Here is a 25344-nt window from a genome sequence, read left to right on the forward strand (position 1 = left end):
GTATCCCTGATGCATCCCTCGTATGAGTTTATATAAAAATGTAATCTCCTCTAACACCAATTACGGGCCAGAGAGTACCATTTCAAGAAGTCGTGTAATTAGCAGGAATGGGGAGAGTGTCAATGGAAAAACCCAATTGTCACTCGAAAATACGAGAAATGTGTATTATATCCTGAAATACCTTGAGACATTAAATTATAATATTATATGTATCGCCTTTTGATAAATAATTCAGTAATTTCTACTGTATTTGCTTATTTAAATTAAGGTTTTTACCTATAATCATTATATAACGCGCGGTTGTAACGGTTTGAAAGTAAATATCCGATTTTCATTCGTTAGTATTTCAATTTAATGCCGCGTAGCGCTAGTGCAAGTGATTACTCGTGAAATTGTCTGGCAATGTTTACCATGTTAACTGATAGTTTAAGGTGTTTAATGTGTGAAATGCAGGATGATTGAGTGAGTTTGTATGTAACTTACAATTATTCATTCATTTTAAAAGTTTTGTTGATCGAAACCCATGTTTCCCGGCAGCGATCTTTAAATGCATGATTAATGACCGTTGACGTCTTCTACTTCGTTCTAGGTACAGTTTTGTTTCTTGAATTGTGTCGTCTTCTGCAGTGGTTGAAGAATTTTCGTAGGAATAATTATATAAAAAATATGCAACGTCATAGTGTGAAAACCTCGTGAGCAGCAATCATAATAGGGTATTCCTGAACATTTTGTAATCATGGAGGACGACTCGGATATTCACGGCAAGGTAGCAGACTGCGGAAACCCCTGTATGGAACCAAATCTAAGAATAAAGCAGTTAACAGATTGTGGAAATTCAGTGGATATTGACACAGATATTCCCCCGAGGAGGTAAAATTATCACCGATCCACTGGGTCGTGATCCACTGTATATTACGGAATTGATTTCTTCGTTCGCTCAAGTTGCGTATTGATTTATTGTAATGGCATGTATTTCAGGTATTACAGATCCGGACTAGAAATGGTCCGAATGGCTAATGTTTACTTGGAAGAGGGAAGTTTGGAAAATGCATTCATTTTGTACATGAAGTTTATGACGTAAGTAATTTGATGTTGCCAAGTCTCATGCTTACTATATTAAGTTAATGGTTGCTGGAAAATCCCCTCTTGACCAGTTGTCGGCGACGTGATTTGCCCTTAATAATGAAGTATTGGCATTATTTTGTGCCTTTTGGTCTTTGTATTAAATTGTAATGAGTATTAATGATTCATATATATTTCAGACTCTTCCTAGAAAAAATTCGAACGCATCCAGACTTCGCTACTGTGTCTGTCACTGATAGAGCGACTAACTCCCAGAAACTGCGTGAAGTCATGCCGCAGGCCGAAAATTTGAAATCTCTCCTCCTTGAGCGCTATACAAAAGAATACCAGAAGCATTTGGAGCTCAAGGTATTGGTTTCTCCCTATGATATTCATTACATGAAATATTTTAATATATGAACAAATGCTTATCTTACGATCAATAATCAACTTGTGCTGAATGAGGTTTGAAAGATAGTAGTATGGAAGGAGTACAATAGGAGGAATCCTAATTTATTTTGTTTTTTTCTGGCATGTTTTTAAAATGTATTTACCACTATGTCAGGGCTTGGAGATTACATTGTAATGTGTTAGGTTACCTAGTTCGTCGCACTCTCCTAAAGTTGCTCATGTTGTTGAAATTGATGCTCAGTTTGAGCCATCTCTAATTTTTGTGCTCTCTTTAAGATGCAACTGACCAAGCATTATAATATGGGGGTTGTTTGTTGTTGTTTTTCCAAATAGTGTGAATTCTGAGTGTGCACTGTCAATGAGTGATTGTGGCAAGGCCAGAGGCATTAATGTAACGTTGCTATTGGAATTTAATTAGACAGATTGCCAATGGAGGTTGAAGATTTTCATTAAGATCATTAAATTAGGATGTGGAATGTATTTCGTTTAAAAAAATAGTCCTCAAGAGGGAATATAGTGGATTGCTCTGAAGTCCTTGGGTTCAAATCGGAAGAATGCTTTTACTTGAACAGAAAAGTAGCGATTCACGTAAACTTAAGTTTTATATACTTTTAAAGCAACTATCAAAATTTCTTTTGTGTTCAGCACAAGCTACTATACTGTTCACTCATAAAATATTATATTATAGGGAACAAAATTAGTGTTATGCCTTTATATACGTTTTACTATTTGCTGAGAAAGTTATAAGGCATTTTCTGATTGCAATGGATATGATCAAGGTAACTGCAAAACATGAATGAAAGTATATGTACATTTCAATAAGTCTACCATCCAGTTGTTAATTACATCAATGGTGTTACAAGGGTATTTACTATTCAAATATAAAAATGCGTTCAATTGCACTGAGAGGGCAAAAAATGACATCTGCAGTCATGGGTGAATAGCCTGAGGGATTGGAATCACATACAATATTAGGAAATGACTTTATTTTGAATGTCTAATGTAATGATAGTCCATTCTACTTTCATTCTTTATCTTGTGACCCACAATGGGAGCTGCCATAAATTTCCCAAAGCTTTGAGAACAAACTGAAGTTGATTTTTGAGAAGTGATAAATAAATACAGCAATAAGTTGCCAGAAACCACATTACAAAGTTTGCATGATAAAAATTGCATGTAGATTCTGTGACTAGTATTTAATTTTGTGACACCGAAGTCAATGCTTTTATTATTTTATAAAATATTTTATAAGGGATTTGATGGTTTAATATGGAAAGTTGAGTCATTGATAGGATGATTGTGTTCAGATATTAACTACCCTTTTGTTAACATTGTTAAAAAAAGAATACACGAGGAGAAAAAAGAATGTGTGTAGGTCATTCCTGGCATGACGGGAATTTACCCTGTCTGAATCTGGAGTGTCATATAATTGTAAAACATGCAAGATATTGTTTATCAATGAATTATTGTGAATATTTGGTTTGGAAATTCATGATTAAATATTTAATTTAGGTTTGGCATTTTAGAATCAAATTGCACAGCCAAAATGTTTAGCTTTGTACTTGTGCAGTACAGTTTATGTAAAATTGCATTCTATAGTTGACCAGCTCAGCCTGTTTTAAAAAGCTGTATATTTACCACCCCATGTATACTTTTATCAGAATGATTGGGGAATACTTAAGTATGATGTCGAGACAGGACCTTTTTGCTGATGTTAGTTATTGTGAATAGGTAGATGATCTGAGACAGTTCAGGTAAGCTAAGGATTGCAAAATAATGTGGTGTTCCATCTCACAATCACATGATTTGCCGATTTCACATAATAATGGTCTAATTTTGGCCTTTTTTAAAATTGCTTTATGGTTATCGTATGCAGTATTCAAATAATTTAAAAATATTTCTGAATGGGAATGACTGAATGTAATATGTAACCGATTCCATCCCTTAACTTGGAAATATGTTAACTGATTTAGGTGTGATTTGCTATAAGTTGATTTAAAATGAATTATGTAGGAAATATAATTCGGTTATATTTTTTTTGTCATGGAGGTTTGTTAGTGTTTTTGTCACTTCAGCGGACTCATTTTTATGTGTTATGACATAGGACTTTTTTTAAAAGTAATGAGTTTTCTTTTATGCATTCAGCCTTGGTGACTTGTGACGAATTTCGGAGAATTAGTGTCTCCAAAGGATGGAAATATAGAAAACCTAGTGAACTCCAATTTGTGTTGATAATTACTTTTCTGGCATTGGGCTTTGTTACTCCCAACTTGAACTTATTGATGAAATTACAGTACATCTGTTTTTTAAATTTTATATTAAAATTGCTTCAAAGTTATGAGTACATTGGCTAGAAATATGAATTCCATCAGTCACTTTCTTAGTGTATGACACAATGATGAATGTGGATGTGCTTTGATATTACATTTTACCCTCCAGTGGTAAGCACCAGTCAAACACAGGAGAAAAATATCAACTGCACCTGTTATTCGTCGTAAAAAATTATCTGACTTTGTACTCTTGTTTTCAAACTATATTTTAATGTCTTATTTGTATCATATCAATAGTTTTCCCAAGTTCACCATTTTTCTAAGTACTTCTAGAATGTAATTATTTTGATGGCTGCAACTTGGTAAATCACAATGATTGTGCTCTGAATTTTCTAATGACTCAATTCCTCAAGTTTAGTGGTTCCACTGTCGTACCTTATGAATTGTTTCAATATTAATAAAATAGGTTGTGATAAGTTATTTTAATTATTGTGAGTTTTACATTATTTAATTTTTATAAAAACCTTTTTATAAAAATTTGGTGACAAATGTTTCATTGGCATGGCTCATGAACTGGCAACTTTGCAATGTTTAAAATTTCATCTCTTTTCTTGTCGTACATCAGAGACGGAGAGAGGCTGAGGAGAGAGCAGCATTAGAAAGGAGGAAAGAATTGGAAGAATTAGAAATAGCCAAAGCACGAAGTTTGAAAACCAAAGAGGAAGAAGATGAGCGGGAATGGATGAGTGATAAAGAGAAGAGCCTCTGGATAAATGGACCAATACCAATGCCCAATGTCAATCCTGAGGTAAAGATTGCTGAATTGACATTTTGTGTCATCAGTTAGAAGAATTTTGCATTTGCTTATATAATGCTCCTGTGGTTTCGTTAAGCAGTAGCATATTAAAATATTTTTGTTGTTCAGTTGTTACGACATGCAGCAACCAACCGTGAACATTGTGAGCATTGAAGAGAATCTTACTGCATTCAATCTCATTAAAATCACTTATCCAATTTGCTAATTCTTATTTAAAATGTAATATGTTAAAATATCCTCTTGGTTGCTATCATTTGCTTGTCTAAAATGACAAGTAATGTATTTCTTTTATTTTTTTATTATTATCCCCGCCTGTTAAAAATTCATTTAAATTATCAAAATGTTTACATTCTGAGGAATTATTTAGTACTGTGACACAAATAATTGATGTTAGAAAGCATCACATTTTACAGTTTTGATATTTACTGTATTGTTACCGTGATTCATTGCTATCATGGGCAGGTTTTTCGAATTTCAAAACTCTAGTTGGTCATGCATGTGCTAATGACCTTTCATAGCTCAATTAATAGATTTTATCTATCATTCTGTTGAGATGCGATTCACAATATACATTACCAAGGTTCAGCATTAAGTGGGGATCCACTTAGCTGATTGCAAACTATATTATGGTCTTGATGAAGTTTTCTCGGGTCTTCCACCGGGTCAGGGGTTCCATGTTGGCCGACATTTCGATGCCCGACTCGTGCATCATCCTCAGGGACGTCCGTCATCCCTGAGGACGATGCACAAGTCAGGCATCGAAACGTCGACCAACATGGAACCCCTGACCTGGTGGAAGACCCGAGAAAACTTCATCAAGCGAATACGGCAGGAAAGCTCCAGATCTTACTACATTATGGTCAGTTATGATCCATATAATGTGTCTTGGCAATCTATATTTTATAATAGCACTAGTGATTTTATTTGCGATAAGTGTTTGAAAAGTGTAAGCCTTTGAGGTTTGGCATTGCTTTGTTGTTTGTTATTGATTCCACTAACTTGACATTATTTTCATTTTAGGCAGTACTTCCAGCCTTAGATTCATTCTTTTCCACAAATGACTTTGAAGATGACTTCATGGGCATTGCACAGCCTGTCAGTTCCAATTCATCAGTCAAGGTCCCAGACAGGACTCTTAAGCCAGTTACTTTGGAGTTGCCTTCTCCCACATCGTAAGTTAAAGCTGATTGTTATCAATTATAATTGGTTTCCAGAAATGGTTTCCAAATTGGATGTTTCACATTTCATTGCTGCTGTAAGTTACAATTATAAAATGCGTACTGACGGAAAGGTCAATAAAAGTAGTTGTATGGCGGTAAATCAAGTCTTTGTCAAAGTTGGATATGAATGCCACTAGTAATTCAAACATTATAAATCAGTATCAATCTCATGCAACATGCTCTACTTCATTTTGTGTTAGTTTTGTCAAAGTTATCTCTGATCCATTCCTTGAGCTCTGACAGTGTAGTTGGCATTGAAGGGATATACAGTTGGCCCTGTTAGAAACCCCAAAAAAATACATTGGTGTGAGACCAGTAGGCCACATCTCTAATCTCAATCCAGTGTTATGGACCATGTTCATCCAGGTATAACTTCACTAAATTGTGAAAATGCATAAGATTTACCACTTGTTTATAAATTCCATTTGCAATCACCTTCTCTAGTTGTGGCATTTATCATTCATGGAGCAAGTTCAAGCAGACGAACCCTATTATTATCACTTAGATGAAAAAGAACATCCCATATAGTGTTCCTCGAGACAATGTAGCACAAACGTCAACTTTGAAACTCTCCCAGAATCTTGGGTATTTTCACTGCCCCGGATCAAATAATATAAAGATTCACTTGTGCCAGCAGGTAGATGGGTGCCCTATCACTGAAGACTGCCTTGTTCAGAAATATGTCATGACCCCAGTGGTGGCGGGGTAGCATCCTCGCCTACCAACCCAGAGGTCACGGGTTCGATTTTTGCCTAGGTGGATTTTCCTCCATCTAGGGCTTGGTTGTATGTGATTGTCTTCAATGTAATGTCTGTAATATAAGGGTTAGGTGTAAGAAGGGACTAAGGTGTAAGAAGGGACTATAGGTCTCAACCTCGCCCAATTAAGTAGATTGATAAAATAAATGTCACCATTAGCCAGATTTGAGGAAGTTGCCACGGAAATCAGGACTGTGTGTTTGAATTTTTGTAAGATGTAGCATATATACCTTAGAAGCCATTTGCAAAGAACTTGCAAGGCAGTTGTTTTCACTATTGTGAGTGCTCAGCAGGTACGCTGGATAAATATTCATGGCCTATGAATAAACAAATGTCAAAGGTTTTCATTTCTCTCAGGACTCACTGATGGTTTGCTGACACTTTCGTTTTCACATTAACACCCTTCAGCCGTAACAACAGATTTTTGTTTCAAATGCTGACACACTTAGTGGTTTTTCCAACTGTCACCATCACAGTGCTAAGGTAGTGCTGTACAATCGGCAACCTACGAAACTAGCAGTTGAACATCAAATTAAATAAAACTTGTTGAAATTATCTTACTGCTAGTATGCATAATAAAAAATCAAAATCAGAAACATCATTTACAGAAACCCTGTATTTTATGACTTGTTTGAGGTCTCGCAGTGGAAGTCTTCACCATTTGGAGGGTAAAGTGACAATGAGAGAGAAAACTTGGAGAAGGAAAGCCATTTGGTCAGAGTTGATCCTGGATATGTGTAATTAAGAAAAAAATATGAAGTTATTTGCTAATTTTGATTTGAATAGTGACAATCTTAAACTGTAAGCAGGAGAAAAACCTTTGCTTATTTCCAGAGTTTCTGATGTTGATAGGGTCATATGAATGATTTCAACAAAGAAATAGTGATGCAGTGTTCTCAGGTTTATTGGTGTGAGTGTGAGAAAATGAGATTCCATGATTGATTTGCAAAATTTGGGCTCATTCAAAACATTTTGTAGGCAGATTAACAATGTTGACTTCAAATGAAATTCTTACTGAAAACAGACATGCGATGTATACGAAATGGTGTTATTTTGATAATATATCCTTCTTAATGTACTCTTGCGACTGGTGGGAAGTGTTCAGCACCTGCCTTTTTAAGGAATCCCAGGAATGTGTTCCTTCTTGCATGCATAAATGCTGTCAGTATGCACAAAATGAAGTTTCACATTGTCCTTAAAGTGGTTTTGGATACCAATGTGAAATTGTTAATTATATCAGTTGCGAATTCATTTAATATGGAGAAAAGCCTCACATGTAGGCACTTGGGCATCACTAATGGTTAGGTGATCAGCATTGTACTAAGGGGAAAAAGGAATAACATTATATTTTTGAAGTAAATACTTATCTTGATTTTTCATCTGTGATTACATTTTGTAATACATTTCGGATCACTCAAATCACAAAAATCCAGCTTTTACTTGATCTGAAGAATGTTGCATTTATAGCATTCTATGCAATTGACATCAGCAAATTCCTAAATAATGGGCTTCCTTGTTTTTAGCATATTGTCTTTTGTTGTAGCAATAAAAGTTGACTGCAATCTTTTGCAATTAAAATGCATAGACGTTTTTTTTCTTTTTTTTGGTCCTCTTTTCGTATGGAAAGTCTAAATATTTGACCACCTAATCTCTTTTGAATTATAAATGGTGTGACTTTATCAATAGTATGATATTAATAATCAAAAAGTATACCTAGGGTGCATAAGCAATTAAAACCTTCATTACTATAATTTTTAATTAGATATCTGTGGAATTGAGAATCCAGGAAGGGAACCTGGTTAGTTTGATGAAAACTCATGTACCAGCTGGTTTAAAGGAAATGCTTATATCCCAATTGCAGCATGGCTGTCATTTTGTGAGGATTTTCCATAGCAGAGTTCATGAAAATGCACCAAGTGGAACTCTCTCAGGTTACCTATGCATGTGAATTAGGAGTAATCCATTCAGAGTTACAATTGTTTCCTTCCAGAAAATGTCACAAATTTCTCTCTAGTTGAGTAAAATTTGTGTCTTCTTCTGTCTTGGGAAATTCTGTATGATTAAGAATGCTCATGACTTTTCATCCGACCAAGAATACTCACGTCTGCTTTTCCTCCTAGAGACCTGCAGCCACGTGGCCAGCCCCGCCCAAATGTGGACCGATCAACAAAGCCTCCATCGTTGCTTCTCAGCCCTTCATCAATGATGATTCATAGTGCTGGAAGGCCTTCTCCTAGGTTACGTATGGTCGTAATTCCCTCAAGGCTGATGCGCACCTTCCTTGCTCTAGCCCAGCAGAACACGCAATGCAATGTGGAGACCTGTGGCATTCTTGCTGGGAAACTGGTGAGACTTCCTTTTTTTTGACATTTTTTCTGGGATGAATTTAACACCAAAGTTGATCATTGAAAGTACTCTTATGTGATGTGAATTAACTGCCTGACATGAGGTGTTTTCTGTTGATTTCATTCAAATTTTATGTTAAGTTTAACATAATCAGTTTAGGAAATTAAGGAAGTAATATTGTTGTTTTTAAAAAGGAATGTGTAGTTGTATGTGATTTGTAGAATTAATCATGTTGATTTTAAATATTTGTAAATTCATCATTAGCTTTCAAAATGATGATATATGCATTTTTGGACATGACAAGTTGAATAAAAAGAGACGTTACAGGCATGATATGGTAGAGCATCATGATTAATGAAAAATTGCCAATTTTCCATAAAATATGATTTATTACGACCGGCTACAATGTAACTACATCATCATCAGGTCACAGTCATCTCTTAGAGTCCAGTATAAATACAAAATAGCGGGTAAGGGGAGGGCAGTGGAAAAGAGGGGAAGAAGGAGGGAAGGTGGAAGGCAGCATGGGTGACTCTGTAAGTGGGGAAGGGGGTGGGGAAGACAAGGTAACTTGGTGCTAAGTCCTTCGTAGTCCAGAGAGAACGTCGCAGCTGGTTGGAGGGGGATTTCCCGTTGCCAAAATCCAAAGGGGTGTGTCCCATGGTGTGGTTTCATACTCCTAGGTCTGTGGAGAAATAGAGTGAGGATAGGGCTTTTCCCCATGGTAGATGACAGAGTGCATGGTCTCAATGCACCAAAAAGCACTGCGCAAAAAAGGGTAAAGACCAGCCATTAAGTATGTGGAACACTGGTATATTATGGTTCCAGAGGGCATGCCCTAGCGAGGGTTTGCAGAAGGGTAGAGGAGGGATTATTCTCACTTTCAAATTGCCGGTGAGGGGGTGTCCCATGGCGTTGACCTTTCTGGTCCATGAAGAAAGAGGGTTTACAAAAACTGCTTCTAAAGCTGTAATTGATGTAGGATGATTGGAAAAAATTATCAGGGTCAAATCTTGAAACTAAATGTTTAAGATGACTTACTGTCATCTGATATCCTAATAAGCTACAAATTCTCAGTGAAAGATCCTTGGAACTTTTTTGTATGAAACTAAAAGTACCCTAACTCCAGCAGTGGCATGATGGTGTCCATGTCTTTTAAATTAGTCACTGATTAGAATTATGCATTAATGTTATCTTTTGAAGTTTGGTTGATCCATAGCATCTTTCTCACTGGGGACTAGGAATAAGGGAATATTTTTGGAACTGCCAATTTTATGGTATTTATGATGCCATTGGGCTGACTACTAGGTGAGCTATACCCTCAGCTATCGAATTGACCTTTGGGTTGAAAGCTTTGGTTTTGTTAGTAGATATATCATGATGAGACATATGTCAAAATCAAAATTACGTATAATTTCAATTGGATTTTACAATTGTTATGGCATAATTTAACATACTCCAAGCATCACTAATAATAGACCATAGGTTGCCAACCACTGGATGAGAACAAAGATAGTCATAATATTTCCGTCTTCACTTTGTCAGAAACTTTGCTTGCTAGTCATCATGATTGAATGCTACAATTTCAGGGGGTAAAAATCATTTGTCAAGACGAATGATTTTTACACTCTGAAATTGTTGCCTTGAAATGCATATTAGCGGACGACTCCGTTAAAAGTCACTGTTGCAGCATCTCCCGCAGTTTCTTTGGAATTAATCATGATTGAAGTAAGATAATATGTGCTGGAATGCTTACAGCTTAATGTGTTTCATGGTAGATTTTCCTTCAGAAATTCAAAAAATTTAGCATTCATAGGAAATGGACTGACTCTTGCTTGCATTGTGTGAGGGATGTAAATCATCTGGTGACTCTACACTTTTCCATCATCTGCTGCATGTTGACCATTTTTATTTTGAAATCTCAAGTAGAGATCAGTGAAAAGCAGAGGAAAATTAATGAAAATTGACATACTTTCTCTCTCTTGGAGGTTAGCATCGAGATCAACTGATAGTGACTCACCTGTTGGTCCCCAAGCAGACAGGTACAGCTGACTCCTGTACAACAAAAAATGAGGAGGAAATATTTGACTACCAAGATCAGCATGATCTCATCACCCTTGGCTGGATTCATGTAAGTGAATAGAACAGATGTAAATATTATGTGTGTGTTAGTATTTTCAAATCTCACAGTCTACGAGGGTAAGTCAATAAATATGTCGCAAATGCCAGAAAGACAGATGTAGGAGCTGTTATGAACATTTTGATGGGAATGCTTGGAGCATCCACCGTTCAGGTCCCGACTTAGCTCCCATTGATTTTCATCTGTTCGAGCCCGTAAACAATCATTTGGGTGACCAGCATTTGGGAAATGATGATACTGTGGTCCAAGAGGTTACTTGTTTCCTGCAACAGCAAACCAAAGACTTCTTTACTGCCGGCTATAAAGGACTTGTATAGGTGAATATGTAGAAAAGTAAAATAAAGTTCAGGAAGTTACTGTGATTATAATTGCTCTATCCAGTTTTGCGAGTATATATCCTCATATATTGTAATTCACATAGCTTGAATTACTCTATAATTAATTCAAAGGTTACTCTCCAAATGGAGCTAGAAAATGTTACAAGCAGCAGTATTTTTGATCTCTCAGTTACTTTTTCACCAATGAATATGTTTTGGAATAAAGTTATGTATTTGAATTATCAAAATATGAAATGATCAGTGAAGAATGCTCTTTAGGAATCGAGATATTGCTGGCAGGCCTGAGAAATAGAATACTTTCTGATTCCAAACGTGGTAACTTTTGCTATATCTTTATTTAGGTTGTTGTCATTAATCAACTATCATGTTAATATTGTCGTATTAAATTTTGAATGCAACAGGTGAATGAAACACGATGAGTTTTCAACAGTTATTGTTTTAAAAATTTACTGATGTCATACTTGTATGAAAGTGGGCAATGATAGAATTCAGTGCTGTAGAATCTTAAAAGTTTTCAAAAAATTATCTTTGACAAGGGTTTTGGAAAATTGTAATTTCTACCACAACTGCTATTCATGCATCTTCAATTTAGGTTATATTCATACTAGATATCTATTAGAAAGGAATTTGAATAAAAAGTAAATATAGGGAACATAATAATGAGCGAACATAATGATTTCTTAGGAAAAGTAGTATGGAAATAATGCAGTCATAAATATTTATAAGTATTAATTTAATTAAATATTTTGCAGTTTTAGCCGGGAAAATATGTATGTTTTGATGCTAATCTTATGGTATTATTTCTGATAGGTTGATTTTGGACATTGTCTAAGAAATTTTGTACAAATAATGAAAATACTGTGTATATAATTTTGTCAGATAAATAGTTTTTGAATTTCAATTGCTACAAGTCTGTGTGCTTACAGGAGAATACACTGTGATAAATACAATCAAGCAGTTGACCAAAATGTGCTCAGAGTTACTGTAAGTCAATATGCATTAATCAATTTAGTCCCCAAATTTATGTTTTTTGCTAGGGCAATACTTGCCATTTAATCAAATATGAAGAAAGTCAACATTAACTCAGTAAAAAACTTTTGATCACCCCTTCATCATGCAGTGATTAAACTTGTTTTGGTTCGGCTGCAGTCTGGTGTGTCAGTGCACTGCAAATACCTCTTATTTGTGGGATACAAGAATTGATATGCTGTTTACATGTCAATATAGACCCGTTAGAAAGGATGCTAACTTACTAGAATTGTGAAATCGTACCCGGATTATTACTGGCCCTCAATTTTGTGATGTTTTATATTGGGCCCTGTGAAGGTGATCAAGGCTATTTTTTTCATTTGATACTCATGTAACCATTGAATTCAACTTTGGAAATTTTGGATAGAGTACATACAGTAGAAGGGAATGGAGACAGAATGGGACAGCAGTAGTGTTAGACCAAAAAGGTTCAGAACTGGAAGAAAACACTAAAGCTATGTGGGACTGGAATGTCGTGCATAGTAAGCATAATTTTCAGCTAAATCTGGTGCTTGAGGATTGTTTTTCATAAGAACAGAAGAGACAAGGTGAGGAATAAGGATTGGTTGTACCAGTGTTGGTAAAATTTAAAATAATTGTGATGTTTTTAATCATGTTGGAAGAATGGATGTTATCAAATCCCTAAATAGCTTTAAATGAAAGAAAAGTAAATGCGAAAAGTGAAGAGTCAGGTGTGATGTTGTGTTTTTATTATAAAAGTAAATGCTGCGAATAGAGGGGCATGCTGGGAAATCCACGGGTGGATGTGATCAAATTAACTCTCAAGGCAAAGAATAGTAGTGTCTGGAGCAAAAGAGCACTCTTGAAACAATGTATGCATTTGATAGAGGTAGCAAAATTATGGAAGGATTGGGCAGTGTGGAAGAAATGTGTAAAAGGGACTAAGTTTTCTGCAATTCCTCGAACAGGCTTTTTGAATTAGCCTTCCCAAAAAATAGATAGCATGAAGGGCACATTTGTTGTTTTTGATGCCAAACCTTCCTCTCTATCCATCAGATGGGAGAATGTTCACTGACAATACATAAATGGCTTTTTTCTAACTGAAATAGTGTGATGCCAGAATTAAATGCATATTTATATCTCGGTGAGGTACTGGAAGTTATGGTTGCAGTTAGTTTTGTGAATTTTAATAAGCTTTGTGGTTTTCAATTATAGATGTTTAATGGGACAAATTGTTGTCCTGAATGTATTGAAAATAAATCCCATGAATTTTTTATTTAATTCTTAAGTATTCTTCAATTATTTCTTATTAAAACAATTTTGTTTTTGTTTTTAATTTTAGTTCAATCACATGTTGATCTTTGTAATGATCACACTTGTAATAATTGCTTGGTTTAGTAAATATTATTAGCAAATAATGAGAACGTATGTATTTCTAGCCTCGTAATTGTTCAAAATGTGTCATTTCTTGCAAAATTGTAGCTGCATATCATAAGAAGCTCTGCATATTAATGTCTTTGAAAAGGAGAGATTCTTAAAAAATCATCATTTATGCCCATATTTACGTGCTACACTCAAATAAAAATCAAATGCTGTAGTCAAATTTTTAAATGCTAATTGCATTTTTTTCATTGTAATTAGCCTTGTAATTGCATTAGTTTTTTGATATTTAATGGTTTTGTGTGCGTTTGTTGCTTCCAATGTGAATATAATACGTTATTAAATCCCTTGCAGACCCATCCCAGTCAGACAGCATTTTTGTCAAGTGTGGACCTGCACACCCACTGTTCATATCAACGCATGATGCCTGAGGCTGTTGCCGTTGTGTGTGCACCTCGTTACAATGAGTGAGTGGTTGTACTTTTTAAATATTATTTTTTGAAAAGTAACTTGTTACAGTAATTTACTGATCAAGGTAGGTTTTTGATGGACACAGGAGACTTCTACACTTGTAAGACCTGCCTAATAATTTACAAAACACTGTAACAACTAATACTTCAGTAAAATATTCTTCAGCTTCATGTATTTTCTACCCATCTCCATTCTATTCAACGTGCCTAAATATCTCTCCCTCTTATCATGCTTACGTAGTGTTCCCCCATCTGTCATAACTGTCATCATTCCATTGCCACTCATTATGCCCTGCTTCCAATTTACTTATCTTAATTGAATTTCTCCCAACAACCTCCCTCCTCCTATGCTATGCCCAGCATTCACTTTATTTTCATTCTTTACATTTCACCTTTTCTATTCTTCCCCAAACCCACAGCTCAAAATCCTCTATATTTGGTTGTCATCTTGTCTCGATGGCCATGTTTCCAAGCCATACACACCACTCTCCATTAGTCTTATCTTTGCATCTCAACTTATCATATTGTGGACTACACAAATTGGTTTGCATATTCTCTCATTCCAAAGTTGGATGTTCAGAGAAATCAGCTAGATACAGCAAAAGGCCAGTTTCTGTCACCTCTCGTATTTCTAGTTACCTGTTTCAACTTGTCTTCCAAAGGAATGAGATCTATTGGAATTCATGTGTTGTTTTTATTGCTAACTTTTCCATCTGTCTCTCAGCGATTAATTATCATAATTGAATGATACTAGTCTCTCAAGCCATTGCCATGGCAGGAATTTACATAATTTTTGTAGCAAGTAGTGAAATAACTACTGAACTGTATGAAGAGGAAATCTTTGATGTACCATGTGATATGTGGAATATAGTGAAACTGCGAGGAGTTGGGAATGTAGTTTAGTGAACAGAAAAGTGGCTTTGAGAGTGAGAACATTATTTCATCTTTGAACAAAAGATAAGTAGATTTATTTTTTGTGTATGTAGGATGAAAGTAATATCAAAGAGGCACAATTAAATGAAGAAAATGATGAAGAACTTCACCTAGCAAATTGAATATCTTCGGGTGTGATATGGTGGAAGTCGAACAGAATAAATAACTGATGGAAGCACTTTTCCACTCGATGAAATTTTTATTTTACATAAAATTTTATCAATCGGAAAAGTGCCTCGATCAGTTATTCATTAACTTCACTTAGAACCCTTATGTAGCGTACTGGTCAGAAAACAATACATTTCAGCAGTAGTTTCACAAAAATTGCCTCATCATCTCTGTGGAGTGATGAAATTTTGCAAAAATGCCACTCTTGAGGGTCATAAATTTTTAGGTTTTGATGACATCGATCTTTACTGAGAGCTTTGTGGACCATAAAAGTACATGCATATGTGTGCTTAAATAGAATGTACTAATGGTCTCCCCCAAATTGAATCTGTTTTACATTATCTATTAGATGAGTTCCAAAGTGAATATGAGCCAATTCTCTTGATAAAGAAGTGATTTTATGGAGAGATACCTTCCATTTTGAACCAATAATGTTGGAAATATAACATAATGTGCACCGCTTCATGGCTAGGAAGGTGTGTGAAAGTGTTTCTGGGCACCTTATAACTTTGTAAAAATATTCTTCAAATGAGAAAAAAACTCATAGAAACACATTTGGCTGTCTTAGCCTTCTATCTTAGTAGATGGCATTATGACAAGATGTTTATTATAACTGCATTACTATTTCCAAGAGGCTTCTCCAAATAAAAGTATGTGAAATGATGCAGCATAATATATTCTCCCTCAGCCTGAAGGATAAGTGGAAATCCCTGGATAAAAGTGAAACACTCTCTTGTCAGAAAGGAGTGCTTTACCAGGTTTGGAAGGATAAATGGGAGGTGTGAATGGTAAAAACATTTACTAAACCATCAAGGCATATACAGGAAGAAAAGAAGGGAACAGTTGATATTATGAAACTAAATTGTATTACACAAAATTCATGAGGGGAGTCAATTGAATGTATCAGTACCAATTATACTGTGGTGTCATGAGATAGACCAAAAAATTTGACTGAGAAGGTGTTTCATTATCTCATAAACTGAATTCTAAATGCATTTAGGGTTTAAAAAACACTGCAACATAGTGGAATGGATCATTAGCAGTGTTGAGTTAGTACCAGATGACTTAGTTCATACTTCAAATCTGAGAGCACAGAGCAAGGATCTTCCTGGAAGACTAGCGTGGCACATGAAAGTACCTTAACGACCTGCAACACAGGGTGATAGCAGGGGCAGGTACCTGGCCCAAATGTTAAGTACATTTAACAATGATCTGGCTGATAAAGGTGTTTAAACCAGGTGTTAAGTATTTATAATTGGACCATTTCTCTTGCAAATCTCCTAATTTTCTCCTCTTGATCATTCTGAGTTCTAAGTTGTACTCTCCCACCTTTCCCTCAGGTCACCTGATGATGACGTTCAACGTCAAAACCTGGGTAGTTTACTAAATAAAGTGTGTGAAATGGCAAAGTCAATAATTTCTTTTCAGTATATAAACAGAACATATTAGTAACACACACTGACTTATATACATACTCCAAATTCTACTTCATAAAACAAACTTAGGTAAACTTAAGCTCTTCATAGGTATATGTTCACATTGTGATATGGGCTCATAATATTAGCATATAGTGTAGGCATGATTTTCCATGAATTGATCATAAGGTACCCATAAATCTTATGGTGAAGTAAAATTTAAAGTATAGCATTTCACTCTTCTTATGCCTGTATTTTTGCTAATTAAAGTTAACACTGTCATTGTCTGTTGATACTCGGGTCATAGCATTATATGCAGGTATTCATAACATTAACCACTCAGCGTGGTTCTCAGTGCGTGATATGCCATCAAATTTTTTTAATATCTATAGTTGCCCTTGGTCTCTTAGATAATGAGTCTTCCTAATCCTTCTGTTTTGGCCACATGAAAAGCCACTCTAATAGGAAGATAAATCTATGAAGTCCATGATGAGATAAGTGAGTTCTTTGCATTTACGCTTTGTCCTTAGGTTCTGTTTGTCTTTATTGCTTGTTATAGTCTCCATGTCTAATTTCTCTGGAACCATTCGTGTATCATTCTTTATTTTTGTTCTGTCATAACAGTTGTGAGGGCAAAAGGCCTCTCCACCATCCATAGTCTCAGGTATTAGATTTCTTTCTTGAGAAAGAGAAGTAAAAAAACCTTGTATACAAACCCCGTAATGGATTCCAAGAGGGATAAGCTTTTTTTGAATAAAGACAAAATAGAGAATTGAATTAGTTGAACATCTGGATGGAGAAAGAGAAGTGAATATTGGATGTGATAGTGCAAGTTCAAGTGAGGAAGTTTTGGTCTGGAGGCACTTTGTTGAAAAGATACGGCCGACCGGGAAGAAGTCCTGGCCTCAAGGAAGATGCCAGGTGTGCTCCACACGAGTTAAAAGGAGGGATACAGTGTACGGGTACAGAGCTGTACCTGGAGGGATACAGTGTACAGGTACGGGGCTGTACAGTGTACAGCCCCGACTGCAATGCAGGCCTATATTTAGAGGATTGTTTCAAATTATATTTCACCCAACTGAACTTTTAGAATGGATGTTCGAAACTTAAGGGCGAATAAAGAAGTGAAAATAAAAAAATATAACCTGAGTAAAATTTTTACTGAATAGAATAAGTCATATAACATAAGGTAATTTTTTTTAAATTTTAGAATAAATATTTGAAAAGTCGCGGTAGCCCAGTGGGTAGAGTGTTGGACTACTGACCAGAGGGTCCCGGGTTCGATTCCCGGGCAAGGCACTCTGGGCACCTGCGGCTCCACCCAAGCTATGTGATTTTTCGGGTACCAGGTCTTCCTGGGAAACCATAACCGGCACAGGGAAAGGAACCGGCCCCCCTACCCGGATGTGTGAATTTCACATGCCGTATAGGGCTTAGTACTGGGTGAACTCTACCATCACCTACTAAACCGACCTTCGGGTTGATCACTGTGTTTATGGTTTTTTTTATATTTGAAAAGATATTAATTATTTTCAACAATGATGCAACAGGGAGAAAAAACAGACTAGAGTAAGATCATTTTGGAAAGAACATTGTACTTTAATCAATTTGTCATTGAAAATGAGTACTAGGCATCCAGCCGGTTATTTTTTTGATAATATTAATCTTTTTACCCAGTTGTCGTGACAGCAAGTCCTCAGATGTTATTAATTTCTGTAAAGATCTGAGTTCAAATTGTTCTTATAAATTGTGTTTTTTCAGACAACTGCTTTCCAAAGGTTTATGGTTGCTCTTTTTGCTTCGAATCTTTTTTCTAGATTAGCCATGAAGAAGTCTTTATTCATAAGTGTTCAAAGTTTTCTTGTCAATGGTTTTATTTTTCACACTGGTCTAATCGAATGAAAGACTTTTGATTTTCAAGAGAGGAAAATTTTTTGAACTTATTTTTTTCAGACTTCACTTTGTGTTTAATGTACATGAAAATATTTAATTGGTATGTCCTCGTGCTTGAATGAAGGGAAGGGTAAATATGAATAAGGTGAACTCTCATATTTCAATGTTAATGTAATCTCTGTGGCTACTCTCTCGGTGAAAGTCTGAAATCAGGAATTTTTTGTGTAATCAGGGAAAATCACAAACTTACTCCCTTCCTCTGTTGGATTTTCCTGAGATGGTGTCAGGATTTTAAGAATCCATTGACTTAATTTTGATGTATGCATTTGTTGTCTCCTCAGGACTGGATTCTATGTTTTAACCCCAGATTATGGACTGGATTTCATCGCTAATTGCCGGCAGACTGGATTTCACCCTCATCCTTCCAAGCCCCCCCTATTTATGGTAAGTTGGTTGGCTCTATGCTAATATTTTGCTGTTCAATCATTGTCCATGGTTAATGTGGTTTTCAAAATTAGTAATGGGTGATCTCTATCATCACCTACTAAACCAACCTTCGGGTTGATTACTGTGTTTATGGTTTTATGGTGGATATTTTGTATTCAATTTTAGTAAATATAAATCAGGATAACCATTTGCCAATTTTGCTTTTTTGAGCTCTGTGGGTTTTAAAAAAAAATCAGGTACATTTCCATCCATGAAAAATCCACTCAAGGTTTTGGTATCTTCATAAAGACTGAGAAAAAGATGCTTAAGTGAAATATGCTGCATCTACCCAAAGAGATGCCAATCCACCCAAAATGTTGAACTCCTTTTGAAAAAAGTAATATTTGAAAATTCCACTTGCTGTAGCATTCCTGGTATGGATGGGCGATATGAAATATCTTTTGCATTCCATTTTTTCCTGGGTAATGTTGGAAATAATGGTAATTATGATCACACAAATATGTTTTTTAAATGAATTTAACTTGCATAACCTCATTGTAATCTCCCTCAAACCTGAGGGAGTCTATGAATAAAGTCTGACTCTTGATTTTAATTTATACTGTGATGGACTGCCCTACAGTGCAAAACATATCAGCCATCCTCTGGATGAATTAATTTTTTAAAGCAATTTTAAAGCAGATTGGTTCATGTAGAGGTAGTGTGACGTTTTCCTAAAGGTTTCCCAATACCATCTTGCTTTTTATTCGATAATGCCAGCATTCCTTTGGAACTATATCTTACATGAGTAAAATATTGAATGTTTCTTACCTTGAAAATGTCTTACCATGTATAACTGCAATTTCGTATCTGGATATCCCATGCTTAGGATTGGTTCTTTACTGCTAAGGTTTATGTTTTTGGTGTTCTGCTCATTCAAAAGCAGTGTTTCTAATTACTTTTCAATTATCCCTCATATAGTCAACTATGAAGATTGTATTCAGTGCCTTTCTGTACCTTTTCAGTTGATTGATAGTTTGCAGTGCTGTTTATATCCCTTGAGAATAAGTATATTTTTCCCTTATTGAGGTTCAATCAGGTAATTCAGTTGACCATCGCCATCCTTCATTGAATCATTAGTAAACACCTGTTTAATGACCAAATGAAATTTTAATAGGCCTTAGAATTGGGTAGAAAAATATAAACAGTGGTTGCAACAAAATAAAATTGATAAATCTTTTAGCCTCATGGAAAATAATACTAACCTTCAATCATTGTGCTCCAGTCTTCATTGAATTGAAAGAATTTTTTCCGAGACTCAATTTTAAGATGATGTGTTTTTTACTTTATGAATTGCGACAAATGCATTGGCTGTTTGGGAAAATGTAGTTTGGTGCGGCCTTATGAAAAGTAAGCATAATTTGTGAACTTTGTGATTGTATTGTGTGACATCATGGTATTCAGATGTTCTTCAGCGTATGAATTATCTGATGACCAGTTCAAAATGTTAGTTTTGATTAGTGAATCAAATTCTATACTCATGCCTTAAAATTTTGAATTATTAGTATTATGCATGGTATGAATGAAAATTATCAAGGACAGTTTTTTCCTGATGTGACTGTACATTGCTGTCCGCTCAGAGCCCCCCACCACCAAGCCTGCGCAGTGCAACACACACCAAGCGCTGGTGGGCATTTGTTCAGGCTAGATTGTGTTTTTAGTGAACCCTTATCGGGTGGCTTAGTGCAAGTGCAAAATGTAGCGAACAATTGAACATCATCAAATTTTGTGTTGGACTGGGAAAATCAGGTACGGAAATGTTAGGCATTTTTGCCAAGTGTTCAAGGATGAAAACATGTCACAAACTGCAGTTTTTAATGGGCACATGCACTTCAAAGATGGCCAAGAGAATGTGGAGAATGAGCTATGATTTGGATGGCTATCGATGTCCGGACCCAACGACAACATGCAACATGTGCGTGAAGTGCTGAATTCAGACCACTGGTTAAGAGTGCACATGGTCACAGATCGTATTGACATCGGTAAGATGACAGTGCACAACATTACACTAAAAATTTGGGGATATGAAAGGTCTATGCTAAACTTGTGCTGAAGATCTTGACAGAGGACCAAAAGCAGTTTGGTGTCTACTTGCAAAGACCTGCGACACAATGCAACAATTCCCCCACCCCCTTACAGTCCTAACTTGGCACCAGCAGGCTATTCCTATACCCAAAAGTGAAATCCATCATCCATCAAAGGACACCACCATGCGACCCTAAGTACCGTCTAAGAAGCTTGTGCATGCACCCTTAAGGACCCTCTGCCTACCAGGGAGCCTTTGTGTCGTGGGAAATTTATTTATTTATTTTAAAACATTATTCACAAACAGCAGTAGTGCCAATTAACAGTGAAAAATATAACAAACATGAAAGAGGACAAAATACAATAACAGCATAACAATAAACAACGAGAACCAAATATGGACAGGGGAAAAATTTAATTTGTTGAAAAGTGGGATAAAGCTTTGGTGGTGAAATTGTGTTGCATGATAAATGAAAAGGATCAACAGTGTGAGGGAGAACATTTAGATAGGAGGAGAGGCAAAATAATGGTTAGCGCTTGGTGAGAGATATTCTAGGAATAGGCAGATGGAGTCAGGAGTGAGTGCAGGTGGATTGAGTAAGTATCCTGAAGTTGAAGAGAGAGAGCAGTTCAGGGCAATCAATAGTCAAGTTTAGGGTGTTGTGGAGGAGTTTTAAATCAGCTTTAAGTCTGCGGTTTTGGGGACTAAAAATGGATTGAGAAGACAGAACAGCATTTGAGGACATATTGCAGAAATGTGGGACTCAGTGTTTGACTATTTTGGCAAATAAGTGAGAGATGCAATCTAGGGAGTTTAGATTAGTTGAGGATGAGGTGGACCAAATTGGGGAGCAATATGATACTATAGGAAGGACAGCCACTGGCCAAAGTGTATCGATATTCAAGGGATGTGCATGGAAGAATTTAAAGCCATTGTAGCAATATATGAACTAAATCAATTTTTCTGAAGTTTTTCCCGCTACTTTTATGCACAACTTGTATGGTATCAAAGGGACTATCTAAAGGAGGAGTAATTTTAAATTCCCCCTATTCAATAATTGACATATTTTGGGATGAACAGCATGCAGATATACAAGATGTTACCCAGGACAATTTACTACTGCATACCAGGAGTGGGTACAATTTCTCCAGGCTAAGCATCGAGAAAAAATATGTTTTGGCCTACGAGTGCCACCATGATCTTGAAAGGGATGACATGGTATATTGTGCAAAATAATAATGCTCAGGAATACATGAATATACTTTTTGTGCTGAAGAAACATACTACTAAGTTAAACATTAAATATTTAATGGTGTAATAGTTGTAAATAGGACCTTTGAAAAGAATTTTTTTTCTTATTGCTAGTGCATTAGAATGCCATCAAAACTGTTAGGTCTATTGAAGGTACAATGAAGTGTGATGTAAGGTATCCTGTATCTATGTCAAAGTAAATATTCTAATCTACCTTATAGATAGAGATATGTAGACAGATTTTGGGTGGCCCTTAACAACTATTGCATATTGAACTACTATCACATAAATTCTTGTTTTAATTGCATTATTTTTTTAGACCATAAAACATTCTATTATCCTTCACAATTTCCAAAGAGCCTGTTCTTCTCCCCTTCCAAATATTTTCCCTCCTATCACACTCTTTCAACTTCTCGCGAAACATGTTTTTCTCCACCTTCGACTTTCTACCCTCCATTTTTGCTTGGCAATTTCCTTTCTCTTCCAACCAAGCCTTTGCCATTCTTTTCTTCTTCATCCAACTCATTTCCTTAATTCTTTTCTGTTATCCTATATACATCTCTTTTTCTCTGAAGCCTCTTTATCTCTATTCAGCTTCTTGCCTCAAAGGGAATGTAATGCTACAGAACTCAATTTTTTACTTAGCCTAAACCTAGCCTTTCCTTATTGTGAAACATAGCACTTTCAACTTATTTTCATTAAAACTCATTATAAAATTCTGTCATCTTTAAATCAAATGAGTAGGTCACAATAATCGTAAAGTAACTAAACAACTCATGGGCCAGAATATTTATGATGTGAAGTAAATCATAGGTAACCAAGCTGAGATTCTGATTTTGTTCATATGATGCATTCCATTTCCTTTTTTAAGCAGTTTTGGTCCCCCATAAATGTTCCCAAATGTGAGACTCGTATGATTCTCATACCCAATATCCTTATATTATTATGCTTAATGAAAATCCTTGAAGCCATTTTTGAGAAGAAATTTATATTCATATGGACATAAATACAGTTATCACTCATATTAGAGTGCAAAGTGTTGTGAATTTTGAAAATTGTGAAATGTAATGAAACGCATTGGTTATTTTCCATAATTTCCAGGAAGCAGAACACACCAAATTGAATGAAGCAGCTGTGATTGAGGTTGTTGATCTTCGGAGGTGAGAATACTGAGGCACATCGTGATGATTATCCATTGTAATAAGGCCATTGAAGACTTTGAACTCCAAATGGGTTTGCATCTAATGAACTTCACCAAAATCAGTACAGTACAACTGAAATAAAAGGAAACAGTTTTAGCTTCCGCAAGTTGCCTAGTCATGACGGTTATTGGTGTCCTTTGTGTTATGCCACTTACCACATTGAAGAATAGCCATTCCGATGAGTTATTTGTGTTGGCTTGGAGCAGTGATAATTGAAGAGTTGCTTGATTCATTCATATTTTATTAATGGCATCCATTGAAGCTGTATTTTGAAAGTGATTCTTGGGGCTGTGAAAAATCATTGAAATTTTTATCTGGTAATCATGTTGGTGACATAATAAGAATTTTGCTGACCTTTTGTCTCTGCTCTTGTGTACTTCTGTCACATTCTCTGTTAAATATGGCATGAACAAGGGATAGCATTGGAGAGAGTTTCTCTCCTACAATAGCCTTCTACATATTTGCCTTGAATAAATTAATTTTGGCCTAGTGATTATAAAAGCATTAAAATTTTGCATTTTGATGTGTTAAAAATGTAGTTAAATTATTTTAAGGGAAATGCCCAGTATTGTGATTGGAAATATTATGGCTTATAGGAAGATATATTCATGGCCATTGGAAAACTTTAGAACGTGCTTAATGCCTTGAATAAAGTTTCTTTCATTTTTAAGTCTTTATTTACCCATTGATGTTAAGCTTATGTTTAATTTTATTAATATATGTTAAACATTATTCATTGTTGGGAAAGTTATGTTGGTCTCACTTATCAAAATGCATTATTTTTTAAAGTTTCATCAGGAACTCAAGAATTGTGTAAATAATTATTACAATGATCTATTTTTTACATCAAATTTTGAGAAGTGGATGTTGATTTAGTAATGGTAATGGCAGTTGGGCATGGTTGAGCTTCCACTTTAAATTAAAACCTTTTGTGCATCGCAGAATATATTTGTTTGATATATTATGTTTGTTTTTATAGATTTTTGTTCTTTTTAACAATGTCATGACACGTTTTTGTAATGATTTAATGGCATTTGTGGATTTGTGATAGTTTGAATGCATATTAGAATTGCACTTTTGTTTTCACTGAATTTATATTAGATTGTACTTCATTGAATTTCTCATTGGGGCTACGTGTCTATTAACACACTTGTTTCAGTTATTCTCAACTCTATAATATCCCGATTAAGTCTTTTATGATGGTGCAGTTGAGTGTCATCATGAGACCATGTTATGGAAATCCTATATAATAACCCTCAAAACCAATTTCCATTAAATAGAATAAAAAAATCAAATTCAATGACACATTATATAGTTCTTATATTTTTGATCAAAATGGCAATTGAGTAGTTGTATACCAAATGTCTCCTGGACCTGAGATTTGTGGCAGACTTAAATTTGTGATTGAAAGATTTAAAGCCTAGGTGTGTGTGTTGATTGTGGGAAAGAGTTTTTAAAGTTTTATTTATATATTTTTTTAGGATGATTTCCTCTCAATTGTGATCCTCTGTACAGGTATATTATTAGGTAATCTACCGGTTAAGGTAGGTTTTTTGGATGGACACAGCTACTAAATAAAACATTTTTTGTGACTACTAACAAAACACAAAATCCAGCATCCTACTCTATATCAGGTCCCTCTTCATCTCTGAGTTTTTTCTTCTTCCCTTCAGGTATGGTCATCCAAAATTTGTTTTATGTTACTAATCATTTATCACAATGCATTGAAGGAAGACAATTAGTAGGGCTGGAGGCAGTGCCTGACCTTGGC

At 35.4% G+C, this 25344-nt stretch overlaps 1 protein-coding gene across 3 annotated transcripts; it reads left to right on the forward strand.

Moving 5' to 3' along the window:
* Positions 1 to 365: 365 nt before the first annotated feature.
* Positions 366 to 24243, forward strand: LOC139686744 (STAM-binding protein-like). Of its 3 annotated transcripts, none has more exons than XM_071583774.1 (11): positions 366 to 470; positions 590 to 870; positions 979 to 1077; positions 1263 to 1431; positions 4369 to 4551; positions 5581 to 5732; positions 8659 to 8884; positions 10878 to 11015; positions 14087 to 14199; positions 18953 to 19055; positions 23473 to 24243. In XM_071583774.1, the coding sequence occupies exons 2-11, from the start codon at positions 737 to 739 to the stop codon at positions 23533 to 23535; spliced, it is 1380 nt and encodes a 459-aa protein (XP_071439875.1). In that variant the 5' UTR covers positions 366 to 470; positions 590 to 736; the 3' UTR covers positions 23536 to 24243. The 3 variants fall into 3 exon arrangements, with proteins under 3 accessions (XP_071439875.1, XP_071439874.1, XP_071439876.1); XM_071583773.1 differs by having other exon boundaries at positions 366 to 462; XM_071583775.1 differs by lacking the exons at positions 366 to 470; positions 590 to 870; positions 979 to 1077 and adding an exon at positions 1140 to 1187.
* Positions 24244 to 25344: the final 1101 nt, after the last annotated feature.

Source organism: Hetaerina americana, unplaced genomic scaffold, assembly GCF_022747635.1.
Source record: "Hetaerina americana unplaced genomic scaffold, ioHetAmer1.1.p SCAF_15, whole genome shotgun sequence".
Taxonomy (NCBI): Eukaryota; Metazoa; Arthropoda; class Insecta; order Odonata; family Calopterygidae; genus Hetaerina; species Hetaerina americana.

Coding starts and splice junctions, on each gene's coding strand:
- LOC139686744 (XM_071583774.1), top strand. CDS start 737: ATGGAGGACGACTCGGATATTCACGGCAAGGTAGCAGACTGCGGAAAC. Junction 5,733..8,658: donor GAGTTGCCTTCTCCCACATC/GTAAGTTAAAGC, acceptor TTTTCCTCCTAG/AGACCTGCAGCCACGTGGCC. Junction 8,885..10,877: donor GCATTCTTGCTGGGAAACTG/GTGAGACTTCCT, acceptor CTTGGAGGTTAG/CATCGAGATCAACTGATAGT.